Source organism: Vidua macroura, chromosome 4 (genome assembly GCF_024509145.1).
Source record: "Vidua macroura isolate BioBank_ID:100142 chromosome 4, ASM2450914v1, whole genome shotgun sequence".
Classification (NCBI taxonomy): domain Eukaryota; kingdom Metazoa; phylum Chordata; class Aves; order Passeriformes; family Viduidae; genus Vidua; species Vidua macroura.
The window spans coordinates 73,213,411-73,232,517 of NC_071574.1; the positions used below are offsets into that span (position 1 = coordinate 73,213,411).

The 19,107-nt window shown below is 50.0% G+C and overlaps 1 protein-coding gene across 1 annotated transcript in view; it reads right to left on the bottom strand.

Annotated features, from left to right (window-relative positions):
* The window catches only part of SFXN5 (sideroflexin 5), a 107,143-nt gene that overhangs the window by 51,708 nt on the left and 36,328 nt on the right, over positions 1-19,107 (bottom strand). The window contains 6 exon segments of the mRNA XM_053976636.1: positions 2,995-3,060; positions 5,702-5,758; positions 9,116-9,169; positions 14,675-14,700; positions 16,226-16,280; positions 18,026-18,052. Of these exon segments, the coding sequence (XP_053832611.1) occupies positions 2,995-3,060; positions 5,702-5,758; positions 9,116-9,169; positions 14,675-14,700; positions 16,226-16,280; positions 18,026-18,052 (285 nt within the window).

Consider the following 19,107-nt stretch of genomic DNA (forward strand, 5'->3'; position numbering starts at 1 on the left):
GAAGGTTTTTGCCCTTCCTGCTCCACATGGAGAAAAACATCCCAACATCCAAAAGGAGAAGACCCTCTAAAGGCTGCTGCCCTTCGTGTTTCACATGGAGGAAAACCTCCTTCCAACATCAGGATAGAAGAAGAACCCATGAAGGTTTTTGCCCTTCTTATTTCACAAGGAGGAAAAGCTCCTTCCAACATCAGGATAGAAGAACCCCTAAAGGTTTTTGCCCTTCCTGCTCCACGTGAAGAAAAACATCCCAACATCCAAAAGGAGAAGAACCTCTAAAGGCTGCTGCCCTCCATGATCCATGTGGAGGAAAACCTCCCAACATCAGGATAGAAGAAGAATCCCTGAAGGTTTTTGACCTTCATGCTCCATGTGGAGAAAAACATCCCAGTATCCGGGAGAAGAACCTCTAAAGGCTGCTGCCCTTATATTTCACGAGGAGGAAAAGCTCCTTCCAACATCCAACAGGATAGAAGAAGAACCCCTAAAAGATTTTTCCCTTCAGCTCCACGTGGAAGAAAACCTCCCAAACATTAGGAAGGAGAAGAACCCCTGAAGGTCTTTGCCCTTCAGCTGCACGTGGAAGAAAATCTCCCAAACATTAGGAAGGAGAAGAACCTCTGAAGGTTTCTGTCCTTCATGCTCCACATAGAAGAAAACCTCCCAAACATCAGGCAGGAGAAGAACCTGTGAAGGTTTTTGCCCTTCAGCTGCACATGGAGGAAAACCTCCCAAACATCAGGAAGGAGAAGAACCTGTGAAGGTTTCTGTTCTTCATGCTCCACATAGAAGAAAACATCCCAACATTAGGAAGGAGAAGAACCTGTGAAGGTTTTTGCCCTTCTCCACCCTGGACCATCCACACAGAAAGCTCCTGGCTTGGGGCACTGCTCTGACCCCCGAGCATCACAGCTCTGAGCCAGCACTATTCCACACACCCGGGGCATGCCGGTGGGATGCCAGCCTGGGGGACACGCTGGCACTGCCCGGGAGGCAGCAGCTCCCCCCCTGCACGGAGATCTCTGCTTGCACGAGGCTGAAACGCCCGATTTCATTCCCTGCACATCTCAGGGAGCTTCCCACAGGGCCTCTTTGCACCGGGGTGTTTCCCACAGCACCCCCACGGCCCCTCCTGCACTCTGGAGCTGCCCTTGTGCTCCTGCTGCTCTGCAGGCTCTGAGCAGCCCAAGGAATGACAGATTCCCAAGCCCTGCCAGCACGGACACCTCCACCCTCCACGGGCTCCTTACCAAAGCCTCCCAGCTGCTCGGGGGACAAAGCTCTGCCAAGATCCTTGTCCGTGTGTCCTGCCCCTCTAATCTGCCCCTGTTCCAAGAGGGAGAGGAGCATTAATGCCAAAACCACGGGATCAGCAGCGCCGGGGCTGGAAGGGGGGGTGTGAGTGGCAGCAGCACGTCCAGCTGGGGACTGTCACCTCAGGGACCCACAAGGTGACAAAATTGCTGGCCTAAGCACTGAGGAGCTCAGGGAAACCATGCCACGCTTCCCCAGGAAGCTGTGGATGGAAAACCGAAGCGTTGAGGTTGTTAGGATGGGGATTAGGGTTAAAGTTGAGCTGGAAAAGTGGGCACGGCTCCTGGGTGATGGAGGTGGGGGCTCAGGTGAGGCAGGCTGGGCTGGGGGCTCAGGTGAGCCAGGCTGTGAGCTCAGGTGAGCCAAGCTGGGGGCTCAGGTGAGCTCTGCAGGAGGGGACAGGAGCAGCAGTGCCCAGCACACGGACTGAGACGTGGCAAACCATCCAGCACAGGGGTGCCCAACAAAATGGAGTTTTCCCTCAAAGCCTCGAGGCACTTCAACAACTCCACGCCCTTTGGAAAAGGGTCTGGCAGCTGCACAAGGAGAAAAAGTAAATTCTCTGTGACCTGAAAAAATGGGGAAAGGTCTTGGCCAGAGGGAAAAATACCAACTGCTGTGGATCTTTAATGTTCCAAAGGAGAAGGTACAACCACTCAGTCTGGGGTTTATTTGAAACCCCAGTGTAAGGAATAACTTTCCCAAGCTGCTCCTCAAAACTGTTCCTGTCCCTTTGGGAAGAGCTGATCCTGCTCCTGATGTCAACCTGTGCTCCTGGGAATGCATTAAAAGCCACAAGAGCTTGATTTTAGGAATCTTAAAAGCTCCTCTCTCACAGATTATTTCACACAGAACTGCAGAGGAGGCCCAGGAGCTGCTCCAGGGCTGGAGCCAGGCTGGGAGAGCTAGGAATGTTCCCCTGGAGAAGGGAAAAATCCAGGGAATGCTCAGAGTCCCTGAAGGGGCTCCAGGAGAGCTGGAGAGGGACTGGGGACAAGGGACAGAGGGACAGGAGGCAGGGAATGGCTCCCAGTGGGAAAGGGGAGATTGGGCTGGGATCTTTTGAAGGAATTCCTGGCTGGGAGGGTGGGGAGGGGCTGGGCTGGAATTCCCAGATTTGCTGTGGCTGCCCCTGGATCCCTGGCAGTGCCCAAGGCCAGGTTGGACACTGGGGCTGGAGCAGCCTGGGGCAGTGGGAGGTGTCCCTGCCGTGGCAGGGGTGGCTCTGGGTGGGATTTGAGGTCCCTTCCCACCCAAACCATTCCAGGGTTCCACACCGTGACCTGAACTGCAGCTCCAGCTTGAAACACATCCACGGGGGAAGAGGTAATTCCATCCCCAGGAGAACATTCCAGAACTCTGCCTCTCCTCTCCTGCCACCCAGGGCCCTCCAGCCTCGAGGTGTCTAAATTAGCCTGGTTAATGAATTCCCCACCAATTAATGCACGAGGGGGAGTGGGAGTTCACAGAGCAGCCAAGGCACAGCGCAGGAGGTGCTGGACTCTGGTTCTGCTGGAAAGCTGGGGCATGCAGGGCCAGCCACATCCCAGGGGACAGCATTTGCTGGTTATCAGGACGGGGTTGAGTCAGTTAAAAGATATAAACATGCTCAGCAATCCAAAAAACATCTCCCAGGCAGCTCCTTAGTCATGAAATCCAGAGATATAAAGAGTTACCCACTGCTATTGAGACAGCACTTATGACAGCTCCCAAGTAGCCCTGGATGAACTTGGATGTCGGAGAAGGCTTTGGAAAGAAAAACAAAACATATTTTCAATGAACAAACTTCTGGTTATTAATATTCAGCCCATTTTTTTTCCCCATTTTTGTTTGTTTGTTTGTTTTGGTGTATTTGTTTCAGAGCAGAGACAGGTTTAATTTCGTCATATTGTTCTGTGACACATGGGCTGTCATCCCAAGAGGCAAGAGCGAGGAAATCGTGGCCTCCTGAGCAAGGTTACAGGGAATGGAAAATTAATTGGCATCAGAAAATTATAATAATAGCAGCTCAAAGGAAGGATGTGAGTGAAATTCAGCACATGGCACCAAATTAGCATTTCTAGCCTCCAGTGCTGAACCCCAAACTCGCCACAGTCAATATTTTATCTGTGAAATGTTCTCTCAGTGAGCTGGATGGATTCCAGCTCAGCTTCCCACATCCCAGCACGGGATGAATGGAGGCTGAGGAGAAGGAAGGGAGCAGGGACAGCCCCACCAAGGATGGGAACAAGGACAGCCACCCCAAGGATGGAGCAGGGACAGCCCCACCAAGGATGGAACAGGGACAGCCCCACCAAGGAAGGGAACAGGGACAGCCCCACCAAGGATGGAGCAGGGACAGCCCCAGCACTTCCCAGGGACAGCCCCAGCACTTCCCACTGGCACCAGCACGAACAAAATCCTTCGTTTTGGGATGGGATCATGGAGTTTCCTCCTGCTCCCCCAACCCAGGCACCGTTCTGCTCTGTGCTCCTTCAGATCCCAGTTAAACCATTCCAGACCAGTTGGGACCATGGACTGGTTCAGCTCCAGGGCCCTGAGCCTCATTTCTGTGCCTGGAGTGATTCCCAGATCCTCGTGCTGGTTACACCGAGTTCAAACACGGGACAGTGGCCAGTCTAGAGATCCCCCAGTGGCCACCCCGGAGGTTTCATGGCCAGGGAAGAGGCGGGATTGGCGTTTCCACGTGGGAAGGCCCCGGGGCAGGCCCGCAGCTGCCTCGTGGCTGTGTGTGGGAATTAGCCAAGCTGTGACTCAAAGTCAGCCAGATTTTACCCCAAAAGAACCAGGCGTGAGTTCCAAGCCCTGGGAGTCATTTGTTTAACTTAGGGTGAGCCTGAGAGCTCCCCCAAAAGCCTTTGGTGCTGTTAGGCTGAGCTGCCCGAGTCCTGCTCCCCTATTGGCCGTGCCCTGTTGTGTATCCCCTATATGTTACGCCAAGTCCTGCTCCCCTATTGGTCGCTTGTTTCCCTATGTGGTTTCTGTTCTAGAGGCTTCCACCCCCAAGTTCTCCTTTCTCTCGGGTCTCTGGATCCTGCCCCTTGTACTGTGCTCGACTTCTCCACGTTTGTTGTTTTTAAACAACGAGAACGTTATTGTTATTGTTAGTAAAGTTCTTTTTAGGCAACTTCATCGAACCCGCTCCTTTTCATTTTCACCACTGTGGCAGGCACGTTCTTCTCTCTCTCAGGATTTTTTTTATAGAGGAGCACAGAGAGAAGAAAGAGAAAATTCCTAATTTTACTTTTTGTTTTTCTCATGTGGAATGTCTTTAGAGAATTGTTTACCTGGGGCGATTACTTAATTGAGTTCTAGTGAACATTGTTTGAGCTTGATGGCTAGTTAGATCTACCTGTGTTTAGACTCTCGAAAGAAGGTCATGAGTTGTGAGTTAGTTAGATATGCTCGTTAGAAAAAGTAGGCATGTAGTTTTAATCCCTTTTAAATAATATAGGAATGTATTATAATAGAGTTATAATACAGAAATCAACTTTCTAAACTAGAGTCCATTTCTTCCCACCAAGTTCACCTACATTTACAATACACCACCCTCACCCTGTGGAGTCAGGGACCAGGGAGGTTTGTCACAGAAGTCAGGGACCAGGGGGGTTTGTCACAGAAGCCAGGGACCAGGGGGGTTTGTCACAGAAGCCAGGGACCAGGGAGGTTTGTCATGGCCACCCTCACCCTGGAGTCAGGGACCAGGGAGGTTTGTCACAGCCACTGTCACTCCCTGGAGTCAAGAACCAGGGAGGTTTGTCACAGAAGTCAGGGACCAGGGAGGTTTGTCACAGAAGTCAGGACCAGGGAGGTTTGTCACAGCCACTGTCACTCCCTGGAGTCAAGAACCAGGGAGGTTTGTCACAGAAGTCAGGGACCAGGGAGGTTTGTCACAGAAGTCAGGACCAGGGAGGTTTGTCACAGAAGTCAGGACCAGGGAGGTTTGTCACAGAAGCCAGGGACCAGGGAGGTTTGTCACGGAAGTCATGGACCAGGGGGGTTTGTCACGGCCACCCTCACCCTGGAGTCAGGGACCAGGGAGGTTTGTCACAGTCACCCTCACTGCCTGGAGTCAGGGACCAGGGAGGTTTGTCACAGAAGCCAGGACCAGGGAGGTTTGTCACAGTCATCCTCACTGCCCTGAAGCCAGGGACCAGGGAGGTTTGTCACGGAAGCCAGGGACCAGGGAGGTTTGTCACAGAAGTCAGGACCAGGGAGGTTTGTCACAAAAGTCAGGACCAGGGGGGTTTGTCACGGAAGCCAGGGACCAGGGAGGTTTGTCACGGCCACCCTCACTTCCCTGAAGCCAGGGACCAGGGGGGTTTGTCACAGAAGTCAGGACCAGGGAGGTTTGTCACGGCCACCCTCACGGTGACAGCTGGCTCACCTTGCTCGCGTTGCGGTTTGCATAGTTCACACACGCGTTGTGGCTCTGGTTCAACCACTGCGGGACAGAGAGACACAACATCAGCACAAACCCAACAAAATCCGGCCTTCTGGCACTTCTGAGGGAAATCCCATCTGCCCTGGGGCTGCTCCCAGCTCAGCACCTCGCTGGTGCAGGGTCTAGACGTGATTTGATGCCCTTCAAATGGAGGGATGGAAATTCCAGTGCCCCGAGGGCAGCTCTGCTTCCCTGGACGCTGGATGGGCAACTCCTCTCCTGGCCCCATCTCCCTCACTGTTGGGTTTTAATCCCACAGAATCCCAGGATCCTTGAGGCTGGAAAATCCCTCCAGGGTCACCGAGCCCCAGCTGTGCCCCATGCCCCCTTGTCCCCAGCCCAGAGCTCTGAGTGCCATGTCCAGGCCTGTCGCGCTGCTCTTTTAAAAGTTTTAAAGTTCTTTTAAAAGTTTTCCATGCCTTCTGATGTTTACATATTTCTGCTGGACTTCTCGGGCATGCTCATGTCAATAATGATTGTTTTGCATTCTTCTTTGTGGGAAGAGAGAATTGATGGGCTGTTGGTTTGACCAGTGTGGTTGGAGAGGTGGCAAATTCCATCCTCCAATCCACTGCCACTTTTGGAATTCTGTATATTGAGAGGTCAGAAATAAAACCTCCTGCTTTTCCTTCTTTTAGATTTTAGAGTGAGTGCATGAGTTATTTCGTGCCACCTTAACACAGGCCTTCCTCAGACATCTCCAGGGATGGGGTCTCCACCACCTCCCTGGGCAGCCCCTTCCAATATCCAACCGTGTGAAGAAATTCCTCCTGCTGTCCTGGCCAAATCCATGTGCAGTCAGGATGCAGCAGGAAGCCCAGTGCCTTTCCAGCAGGCACTTCCTGAGCTCCAAAGGCTCCCAGAGGGTCACAGGAGGCTTCTGAGGAGCAGGAGATGAGCAGATGGCCCAGCTAATGGACACACGTGGCATTAAACTGGCTGGAACAGAGCAGCTGTGGCTGCCCCTGAATCCCTGGAGTGTCCCAGGCCAGGCTGGACAGGGCTTGGAGCTCCCTGGGATAGTGGGAGGTGTCCTTGCCCACCTGGGGTGGAATGGGATGTGTGAGTTTGCTGGCCTCAAGTTGGGCAACTCCTGGAGCAGTTCTGTGTCAGGAACGAGAGACACATTGGACTTTTCCGGTCTCCAGCTTCTGTTTATTGTTATCTTATCAAAATTTCAGCACACTGCCTGCACCCAGACCTTGCATGCAAGAAAACAGCACAAAAATGGCCAACAGTCTCTTGGTCCAAGGCCTTTTAAGTCTAATCAAAAACTAAGCTGCCCAATTAAGAAGTGACACCTAAATTATTTCCCTTTCTAACCCAATAACTGACCCCTAAAAACCCACAGTGCAGATTTTTCTGCCCAATTACAAGATACCACCCAAACCCAAGAAGAAAGAGGAAGAAGAGAGAAGAGAGGAACTCGAGACAACACCCTGTACCCTCCATCTTAAACCCATCTATAACATACTAAAAATCCTAAACCCTAAATTTCTCACCCATGTGACACACTACACTGCTCTCTACAATCTATTTCACACTTTTGTGGTCTCTGGTTTACTTTGAAGCTTTGGAGGCCTTCTCCATGAATGAGTCAGTGTTTTCCTGGGAGTTAGAGCCCCCCAGGGCAGACAGGGGGATGTTCCCCCTGCCCTGGGTTCCCACAGGGATGGGATTTAAGGTCCCTTCCCACCCAAACCAGCCTGGGATTCCATCCCAGATGTCCCTAAACAGGGCAGGTGAGCGGCCTCCAAAGCCCTGAGAGCCTCAGGATGTCCCCAGCCCTCTCCTCCTCTGGGACAGCTCCCAGCCAAAGCCACCAGACCCCGAATTCCTGGCGCGGCTGTCCCGCCGTGCTCCCGGCTCCGCCGCCTTCCCCACGCTCCAGGCAGATCCCACTCTGCTCGGAGCCTTCCTGACTGCACAGTTCCCTCCCCACTCACAGTGCAGACAATAAAAAAGACATTTGCCACAGAAAGGAGGCTGAAAATAACTCGTTCCTTCCTTTCAGCTGGCGACGGAATCGCACTTGTGGTGTGTTTACTATGGATCTCTCCTTCCCGTGCCTGCTTCCTCCCCTTACTCTTAATTCCCAGAACTTTAATGGGAAATCACACCAGCACCTCCCTACACACAGGTTGTCTCCCCCCAAAGCTCCTGCAGCAGACTCAGTGCAGGAGTCCTGGGCTTTGCCATGCACACCTATTCCCAAAATTCCTGGCAACAGGGCCTCCCATCATCCCCAGCCCTCCCAACATCCTTCCCCAAGGAAAATCCCAACTCCTTGTCCTCCCAAAGGCAGATGGGTGAGTTTAGGGAGAACACCTTCATGGAAGAACCATTTACACGCAGACAAAACGGCTCCAAAAAGCTGATTTTTGCTGCTGGCCTGTTCTGCCTCTTCCTTGCCATGGCACAGGAAGGTGTGGGATGAAAAGGGGAGCCCAGATTTGTTTCCAGCCCCTTGCAGGCCTTTCCCTGAATGCATCCAGGCACATCCTGTCCCTAAAGCACAGCCTTGTAGGACACGTGTGTATTCTGTTCCCACCTGTCAGGGCTGGGGCAGCTCTCTGCTGTTCACTGGGCACTTTTCTTTATCTCTCGCACAACCAATCCTCCCTCCAGGAGATCTCTGCTGTTCATGGGCCATTAATTATTAATTATCTTCTGTTCCTGGGCCATTGAGTCACGGTGATAAAATTCCATCATCCCATGGGGAGATGCTGTGCCCAGGGGAGGAGCCAAGCATTCCTACCTGGATACAATCTGAGATTTTGGGACAACACAGCAGCCTTTGCCCACTGCGTTCCCAGAGGAGCAGCTTTCTGCCCCACTGCATTCCCAGAGGAGCAGCTTTCTGCCCCACTGCATTCCCAGAGGAGCAGCTTTCTGCCCCACTGCATTCCCAGAGGAGCAGCTTTCTGCCCCACTGCATTCCCAGAGGGAGCCCAGGCCCATCTCCAGCAGCCCTGGAGCTTCAGAGGAAAACTCCAGCCTTATCCAGGATCCTGCTCCAGCAGAAGCACAGCTGGCACTGCAGGAGGGCTGAGCCCCCATGGAATGGCACTGCTGCCACCACCCTGACCCACAGGTGCCAGGGCCTGCTCTGACTCTGGCAGGGTTTGTTTTCTTTTTTGTACTATTGCATTTGTATTTTTAATTTTCCTAGTAAAGAACTGTTATTCCTGCTCCCGTATCTTTGCCTGACAGCCCCCTAATTTCACATTATAATAATTCAGAGGGAGAGGGGTTCCATTTTCCATTCCAGGGGAGGCTCCTGCCTTCCCTAGGAGACACCTGGCTTCTCAAACCAAGAGACCTCCCCACATTCCCACCCTTCCCAAGGAGCCTCACCTGCCAAAACACAGTGGAGGCCAGGGTCTGGTTGGGCAGGAGGAGACCAACAACCTGCAAGAGGAGAGATTCTCTCATTATTAAAGCATCCCTGGTTTGCTCTCCGTGCTTTTCCAGGCACGCAAACAGCCAAGCTGATTTCCAGGGACTTGAATAAATTATCCTCATTTCTGGCTTTATTTCATTCCCGTTATTTTTGTCATCCCAGTCGTTATCAGCCTCCTGTCTCTCCGTTCTCCAGGGGTGGAACTGGCTGATGTCGCTGCCCCTGGAAGCTCTGCACCTTTAATTACTGCTCGTCATACACCCCGAAAATCCCCTGGCAGCTGACCCTGCCCGAAGATCCTGTTAAAACCCAAAAAATTCCCCAATCCAGGTATTTCTGGAGGGAAACACAAACCCTGCACGGAGGCAAGAGTTCAAAGCTGTCACTACTGGCAGTGAACGGGGGGTTCTCCTCTTCCTTGGGCACATTCCCTGTTTGGGGCACCAGCAGAAAATCCCACTGGAACATCTGGGGACAGCAGAGCCACCTGGGAGCACTTTGCTCCTGTTTGGGAACCCGGGATTTATTTTTAATCAAATTTATTTTAATTAATTAATCTTTTTTTGGCGTGTCACCGTCCCCCCGAGGCTTGGGGCAGCCCGGCCCAGCACATCTGGCCAGATGTTCGCTGCTGGGGCCTGCACTGGGACGCCAGAGGCCCTGCAAGGTCACCCCTGGCAGCACCTGAGGCCACACAGGTGTGTCCTGGGCCCGAGGTGTCCTTGGGCCATGCCTCAGGGCACCACAGGGACACAGCTCTGCAAATCCCACCTCTGACACACAAAACACCTGCCTTAGGGCCAGCCTTCCTGCTTTCAGGCAGTTTTTCTTGTTTTAGGGCCATTTTTCCTGGTTTAAGGCAGTTTTTCTTTTTTAGGACCATCTTTCCTGCTTTAGGGACATTTTTCCTCCTTTAGGGACATTTTTCCTGTTCTAGGGACATTTTTCACATTTTAGAGCCTTTTTTTTTTTTTGTTTTAGGGCCATTTTTTACTGGTTTAGGGCAATTTTCCTGTTTTAGGGTAATTTTTCCTGGTTTAAGGCAGTTTTTCTTGTTTTAGGGCCATTTTTTCCTGGTTTCAGGCCATTTTTCCTGCTTTAGGGCCAATTTTTCCTGGTTTAGACCACAAGAAGCTGAAGAAGAGGAAAGGGATGCAGGCAAGGGGATCCCAAGGGCCAGCCCAACAAACAGAGCCAGGACAAAGAATTCCCAGCAGGAATCAGGCAGGACAAGAGAGCCCTGCCATCCTTCCCTCCCTCCCTGTGCCCTGGACACCCCACAGTTCTGGAGGCGTTTTCTGGTTGCGAAACCCCACGGAATCAAAAGGTTGAGCAACTCTTTAACTCCGTCCATTTTACTCCCCGGCCACTCGTGCCTCCGAAAGCCGCGAGCTCACCCCCCCGCCCCCAGACCTTCCCCGGCGTTTCCTCTCCGTTCATCCCCGGGAATTTGGGAAGGAATGGAAAGGAATGGAATCCTGTCCCGGGGCTGAGCCGGGGCCATCCCCACGGGCGGATCTCCACCGGGGACGCGGAGAAACGACACCAAACAAAAGGGGACGGCGCTTGGGCGGCCTCGTTCCATTCCCATCTCCTCTCCCTTCTCCTCCTCCTCCTCCAGCTTTTCCTCCCACTCTCGTGGAGTTGCAGGGACTTTGTTCTCTGGCCCGGAGCCAGCTCCCACTAATTTACGTCTCCGTTCCCCCACGCGGAGCTCGGCATTAATTAACGCAGCCCCAAACGAAGCCCCCCTAACCCCAACCCTAACCCTAACCCCCGGCGCCCCAAAACCAGCGGGATGACGAGGCTGGGGAGGAACAGGGCCAGGCAGAGGCTGGGGCTGAGCGCCGGGGGAAAATTCCGGCGGGAAAATAAATAAATAAAGAAAAAAAAGAGCACCCAAAATCTGTATGACTGAAAGAGGCACGTTTAAATGCAAACTCTCCATATGTGCAAGAGTCTGTCAAGAAATGTACAATTTCACTTTTAATTACTGTCAGGGGAAAAAATAACTAAGAAGGAAAACAAAATAAAAAAAAAATTTAAAAAGAGCTCCTAAACACTGGCGAAAGCGTCAGCGACAGAATTTAATTGGTGGTCAGGTGTGAAGGGCCCTTGGTGGCCCCAAAGCCACCCCGTGGACATCAGGGAGCTCTGAGCGGCCCCAGCTCAACGCCCAAATCCTGCCTGAGGTGGGACGGTCACCCGCAGCCCCGAATTCCCACCCGGCTCTTCAGAGGGTCTCTAAAAGCTCACCCAGGCCCCGATTTTGGATGGCTGGGGGACTTCAGGTGCTGAAAGCTGAGGTGGCAGCAGGACTCTGCCCTCAAGGCCAGCTTTGAGCTGAATTTCCTAAAGGTGGATAAATCTTCCCCCACCCAGAGGAGGAAGCACCAGCCTGCTCCAGCTTTGCAGGGCAAGAATTCCAGGGGCTGGATCCTCTCCCTCCCGGGCTGGAAATGGGGAAAAGGGCAACGCCAAGCCCCGAGCACTCCCACAGAGCCCAGCCTGTCCCTCCCTGCGGCGGGGTCGGCCCCAAACCCGGCTCGCAAGGGATGGAGAGGCCAAGCCCAGGGCAGGGCCACGGTGGGGAAGGAACGTTCCCGGGATTTGGGATTTGGAAGTGTCAGGGGAGCTGGCTGCCAAGATCCCATTCTTTCCCCAAAGCCTTAATCCCCAGCACAATGAGCTGCCCCGGACTGGATTATTCTGCAGGGGCTGCAGAGGGAAATACCCCGGGGAGGGGGGTGGCCCTAAACTGCTCATCCCCACCCCGCTCACGGCTCGGGGCGTGCGGCTGACCCCAAATCCCACCTGGGGACAGCGACAAATCCTCCTCGGGGACAAGGACGGCCCAGCCCGAGCCTCTCTTGAGGAAATCCCATCCCCCTTTGTGGAATACAAGACTCAAACTGTTTTTATGCTGGAGCAGGCTGCCAATTTTGTCACTAAATTTCACAGATCGATTGGCATAAATGTTACATTTTAATTTTAACATTTGAAACGTTTGGGTTTTTTTTCTTTTTTTTTTTTTTTTCTAAATGACAAGAGGTTCCAGTTTATCCTTTACAGCTCCTGAAATTGGGCTCATCTGACAGCTCTCGGCTCCTCTGACAGCTCTGGATTGGGGCCGATTTCATTGTCAATTTGATCGTTAACTCGTTTTTGTTTAACCTTTTCTTTTAAAATGCCCCACACAAAGTTCCCACCGAAGCTTTGCCCACCACAACAAACAGCAGCAGCCCCGCTGATCCCCCCCTTTGGGGTCACCAGCCCCCTTTGGGGTCAGCAGCCCCCTTTGGAAAGGGTGACAACCCTGAGCCAGGCCTAGAGCACTGCTGGGTTTAAGGAGATTAAATTTAGTGTATTTTACTCCTTCGACCATTTTAATGAACCAATAAGCTGAACCAGGAGCTGGTGGCTTTGAGGATAAAGTGACTCTTGACTCCAGTTTTTGGGGGGGGGGGGGAAAGCGTGCCTCAGTTTCCCACAAAGCTGCGCTAAATTAATCCTTCCTGTTTGGATGAGGTGACGATTCAGCAGGAGGAGAACAGGCAGAATTCTCTCCCTTCTGCCTTTGGCCATGGAGAGCACCCAAACACTCCCAAAATTCCCAAAAACAAGGAGAAACCCGCCTCAGCCACAACCTCAGGAGGTTCATTAACCCAACCCCTATTTGAGGGTATTCATCTACTATTGAGGTTATTTATCTATTAATATATGGAGGTTATTTTTTATTAAATATCAGGTTATTGATGAATTAACCCAACCTCTGTCTGAGGTTATTTATCTACTATTGAGGTTATTTATTTATTCATATGGAGAGGTTATTTTTTATTATCTATCAGGTTATTATGAATTAACCCAGCCTCTGTTTAATTATCTACTATTGAGGTTATTTATTTATTTATTCATCTAGAGAGGTTATTTTTTATTAAATATCAGGTTATTGATGATAACCTCTGTTTGAGGTTATTTATCCATTTAACACCGTTCCCGCAGCCTCCTTCAGCACCTTCATCCTTCCCCTTTCCTCTTCATCTTTTTTGGGTTAATTAACCCAAACGAGGGCACACAGCACTGCCTGGCTGAGCTGGAGCTCCTCACGTTGGGGAGAGACCCTTAAACCACAGAAATGCAAAATAAAAGTGTCCAAAAATGAAATCTGAGGGTCGCAGGAGTTGCATTTTGCCAGCAACGAGTTCAGCTTTGCAGAGGGAAAGATGAAGGTGCTGAAGGAGGCTGTGGGAACGATGTTAAATGGATAAATAACCTCAAACAGAGGCTGGGTTCATTCATCCACAACCTGATATTTAATACAAAATAACCTCTCCATATGAATAAATAAATAACCTCAATAGTAGATAAATAACCTCGAGTAGGGGTTGGATTAATTCATCAATAACCTGATAGATAACAGATAAATAACCTCAATATATTAAAAAATAAATAACCTCAATAGTAGACAATTAACCTCAAACAGAGGCTGGGTTAATTCATCAGTAAGCTGATATTTAATAAAAAATAACCCCAATATATTGATAGAGAAATAACCTCGATAATAGATAATTAACTCAAACAGAGGCTGGGTTAATTCATCAATAACCCGATAGATAACAGATAAATAACCTCAATATATTAATAAATAAATTAATAAATAACCTCGATAATAGATAATTAACTCAAAGAGGCTGGGTTAATTCATCAATAACCTGATACTTAATAAAAAATAACCTCTCTGTATGATTAAATAAATAACCTCAATAGCAGCTAAATAACCTCAAACAGAGGCTGGGTTAATTCATCAGTAAGCTGATATTTAATAAAAAATAACCTCTCTATATGATTAAATAAATAACCTCAATAGCAGCTAAATAACCTCAAACAGAGGCTGGGTTAATTCATCAATAACCCGATAGATAACAGATAAATAACCTCAATATATTAATAAATAAATAAATAACCTCGATAACAGATAAATAACCTGGAATAGGGGTTGGATTAATTCATCAATAACCTCAATAGATATAATAGATAATAACAGATAAATAACCTCAATATATTGATAGAAAAATAACCTCAATAATACATAAATAACTTATAAATACATAAATATCCTCAATACTAAATAAATATATAACCTCAGAGGTTGTGTTAATTCCTAAATAAATAAATAAATAGATAGATAAATAACCTCAATATATTAATGGATAAAGCCCCCTTAATAACAGATAAATGCCCTCAACCAGAGGCTGGGATAATTCATCAATATTCTCATAGAGAATAGATAAATAACATCAATATTTGAACAGATAGATAACCTCAACAGCAGATCACCACCCTCAAATAGAGGTTGGGTTAATTCACCAATAACCTGATATTTAATAAAATAGATAAAAGCCCCTCAAGAACAGGAAATGGGGAAGGGGGGAATGCTGGGGGAATGGCACGAGCTGGAGTGTGCAGAACTGTGCTCAGAAATCATTTCCTGCTGCCCACAACCAAATACTTACGATGGGGGTTCCAAAGGGGATGTAACCTGTGGGGGAAAAAAAAAATAAATTAATGAATTTGAATAAATGTCCCAGTCTGGGGACTCCTGGCACAACCAGGTGCCCTCACACCCTGGGACATCCTGGAGCTCCACCTGATGCTCCAGCATCTTCCTGGTTTTCCCATCCTTTATTTGCTTTTCAAGCTCTCCAAAGTCTTTTCCTCAAATTTTATTGAGCACCACAGAAATCAGACGCTTCACATTTCCCCCCTGCTGCTGCTGCCAATTCCTGTGCTAATTATAATTCATCTCTCTGACTTCCACGAGAAGGTCTCAGAGCTTCTTCCCAATATTACAGAATTCACTTCCTGGATCCAATTTACCACCAAAAAGGGCAAAGACCTGAGAGGAGGCAAAATTTGGGAGTCAAATACAGGAGGGTCCTGGCTTCTCTCTGCCCCTTCACCCTGAGCATCATCCCCCAAAGCACTGAGCACAAACCCCCAACCCTGACAGCTTTCCCTGTGCCCAAATCAGGTGAAGATGTTGCACCCAAACCCATGGGAAAGGTCCTGTTTGTTTAAATAAATCCATTTATTTAAAGAGAAAAGCAGCAGGGCTGCACTGGCAATCCCAGAAGAGCTGCTGGGGACCTGAGCACAGGGGGGAAACCCCAAAGAGGGTTTTTTAATTTAATTTTTAATCATTAAACAGCTCATTAAGGCACAGAGAAGCTGATCCTCCCCAGAATCCCAGTGCTGGGGCTATAAGATATCATAACCCATGGAAAAACAGGGATCATCCCATTCTTTCCTGGGGAATGAACCCCCCCAGCCCCCTCCTCTTCATCCAGTGGGGATGGGTCACTGCTGACCTGTATTTTACACCCCTGGAGTTGTGGGCAGCAAGTTTTGCCATTTAGTGCAAAATCAAAATGCTCCCAATAGTGACAGATCCCTCAAAAATTCCAGAACAGGCTCTGGCTGGGATCCAGTTAAAATAGGAAGTGTCTGTCACCTCCATGAGGAAGGGAAAGAGAAAGGAGAAAGGAAAGAGGGAAGGAAAGGGGAAAAAAAGGAAGGAAAAAGGAGAAAGGAAAAAGAAAAAAGGGAAAAGGGAAAGGAAAATGAAGGGGGAAAAGGGAAAAAAGGAAAAGGAAAAAGGAAAAAGGGAAAAGGGAAAAGGGAAAAGGAAAGAGGAAAAGGAAAAGGAAAAGGAAAAGGAAAAGGAAAAGGAAAAGGAAAAGGAAAAATAAAAGGAAAAGGAAAAGGGAAAAGGAAAAGGAAAAAGGGAAAAGGAAAAGGAAAAGGAAAAGGAAAAGGAAAAGGAAAAGGAAAAGGAAAAGGAAAAGGAAAAGGAAAAGGAAAAAGGAAAGGGGAATATTAAGCACTAAATCTCACAGTGGAATTCAGGATCCTCCTTTTCCTCGCCTGCAAAAGGGATTTTGGTGTTGGAATTCCTTCCTTATCTTGGTCTAAATGTTGACAAGATTCAGTTCAAAAAGAGGAGACCACCCCCCCCCCCCGGTGTTTTATCCAAACCCAGGAGAAACGGGCGGGAGGAAGCGTACCTGACATTCGGAAAGGCATGAAGATGGTCTCGTTAGTGTCGGGGTGGATGATGGCCTGGAAGTGTCACCAGAGAGTCACCGCGAGGGCACGGGGCACAGCAGAGCCACCCCTCGCTCCCAACACCCCCCGAGACCACGGGGTCCCTGGAATTCCACCTGGGACCCTCCTCGCTTTCACCGAGGGCACTTTGGGCTCAGCAGCCCCCGCAGAACCCCTCCCCAGCACTGCTTTCCCCTCTCCTGCAGTAATTAATGAAATGAAATTTAAAATTTACATCCAAGAGCATCAGTTAATCGTTTGGGAGGAAATCATTGACCCTCACATACAAAGAGTGGCTTTTTCTTGGCTCTGTGTGCCCAGAAGCCGCCCACAGCTGTACCTGAGCCCCAGGAAAGGCAGACTGAGGAGGGAAAAGGAAAATCATTTTCTGTCCCTGCCTGTTCCCAGCACCTCCACTGAGGCTGAAATGTCCTGGGTAGGAAAAACGGGAAAAGCCCTGGCTGTGCCAGAGGGATGGGGAGGATGAGGAGAAAAACCCCTTTATCCTGCAGGGATAAAATCCCTTTATCCTGCAGGGATAAAACCCCTTTATCATGCAGGGAAAGGAAAGGGGTCACAGCAGAAACCCCGAACCCCCTGAGGCCCAAACACAGTGGGGGGATTCAGGTCAGAACCTTCTCCCCATCTCCAGGTGTGGATCCCATTCCAGAACCTTCTCCCCATCTCCAGGTGTGGATCCCATTCCAGAACCTTCTCCCCATCTCCAGGTGTGGGTCCCATTCCAGAACCTTCTCCCTCATCTCCAGGTGTGGATCCCATTCCAGAACCTTCTCCCCATCTCCAGGTGTGGATCCCATTCCAGAATCTTCTCCCCCCTGCAGGTGTGGATCCCATTCCAGAACCTTCTCCCCATCTCCAGGTGTGGATCCCATTCCAGAACCTTCTCCCCTCTGCAGGTGTGGATCCCATTCCAGAACCTTCTCCCCCCTTCAGGTGTGGATCCCATTCCAGAACCTTCTCCCCATCTCCAGGTGTGGATCCCATTCCAGAACCTTCTCCCCATCTCCAGGTGTGGATCCCATTCCAGAACCTTCTCCCCATCTCCAGGTGTGGGTCCCATTCCAGAACCTTCTCCCCACTGCAGGTGTGGGTCCCATTCCAGAACCTTCTCTCCCACTGCTCCAGCACCAGCTGGGACACCAACAGGCAGGTCCAGCCCTCCCTGGGTGGCCCCACAAGGGACACCCAAAAACCCCACACAGGACCTGGATTTTCCAGGAATTCCAACCTTGATGTGCCCCCACCGCTCCTTAGCCAGCCCTGGTGCCTCTGGAGACCCCAAGCTCCCTAAAAACCCTAAATCTGCTTTACTGTCAACAGCAGCAAAGCTCACTGCACCCATTTTCACCACATTTCCCCCCAAATTTTCTGACAAGCCCAGGAGGCTGCACTGGAATGAACTGGGAAGGAGAAATCCATTCCCAAGGGATCTGGGACTGCAGGGAGGAAGGTACAGCACAGGCACAAACCTTCCCAAGGAACTGTCAAACTATTTGCAAAAAACTGGAGACAAGAAAGCTCTTGACTAGACAGGAAGGAGAAAATGAAGACATCAAAATATATAAATATATATATATAAAAAAAAAAATCAGGCTCTTTGGTGGCAGAGTGTTCTCTGCATTTACATTTCCATGGGAAGGCAAAACAGCAACTGGCAAAGGGAATGAGGGAGGACAGGGAAAAGCAGCAACACTTGAAAATAATAAGGAAAATTGAAAATATTTTTTTAAGTGTATTACCTGTTTGATTTTTTGAGCTCCCCACAGCTGGAAAAACAAAAGAGAACATTAAATGTGAAAAAAAAAAAAACAAACAACGCAGTGTAGTTTTATCCCAAATATTCATCTTTTAGCTGCTGTTATAAACAAACTCAGGGGATTGGGACAAAAATCTCATTTTCTGCAGCCCACCAGGATGGATTTAAAGACATTTCCACACCTGAGCTCCCTCACACCTGCGTGGGCAGCGAGGCCAGCAAGAGAGGACATTAAACTCGTATTAAATGGGAAGAAAGAACAAGAGCAGCCAGACTTCAGAGCTTTACCAACCCCGAATTCTCTGCTGCACGCTGATCTCAAGGTAAATTTAGCACAGCCTCTCCCTGGATGAGCTTCCTGCGGAAATCCAGGAACAAAGGTGGGGCAAGCCCTGCAGGGAACGCGAGGAGCTCTTCAAATAAACCCTGGCCTTCCAAAAAAAAAAAAAATGGAATAAACAGCCGCCAGTTCTCGTTCGTAAATGCACCGAGGAATGCTCACGGGGAGGAAAAATCTCGCTTAAAACTCTCACTGTTGCCTCCTGACAGCTTCAAAACCCCCCAAATCTGGCTCCAAGTGCGGGGTTGGAGGAGGAAACATCCTCTGGGAGGTGCAGGAGCGGACGAGGAGGAGACGCCGAGCCCAGCGACAGCCCCGGGGTTCGCCCTTCCTTCTCCAAGGCAGAGGGGTTTCCTCCACAAGTGACACCTAAACCCAAACGATCACCTCCAGAGCACCCAAACGCTGCTGTGCACCACTCCAGGGAGGGGTGGGAAGCCAGGGCTCTGAAGTGCCCCAGCAGATGCTGGGCTTTGCTATTACAAACCCGTGTTCAGCCCCGGCACCTCTGTCCGGGTTTGTTCTCCCCTCAAGGAGCTGCACAGCCACCCTTTAAGCTCCATTTCCATTCAAAACCCCACAAATTTCCTGCGAGCCAGGAGCCTGGCTGCTTCCCTGGCTGCTTCCCTTTGCCAATCTCTCCCCACCCTCGTGGCTCCTCTACTTCTCTCCAATTTGTCAACATCCTCTTGAGTGGAGGCCGCCAGGAACCAGGGGAATTATTC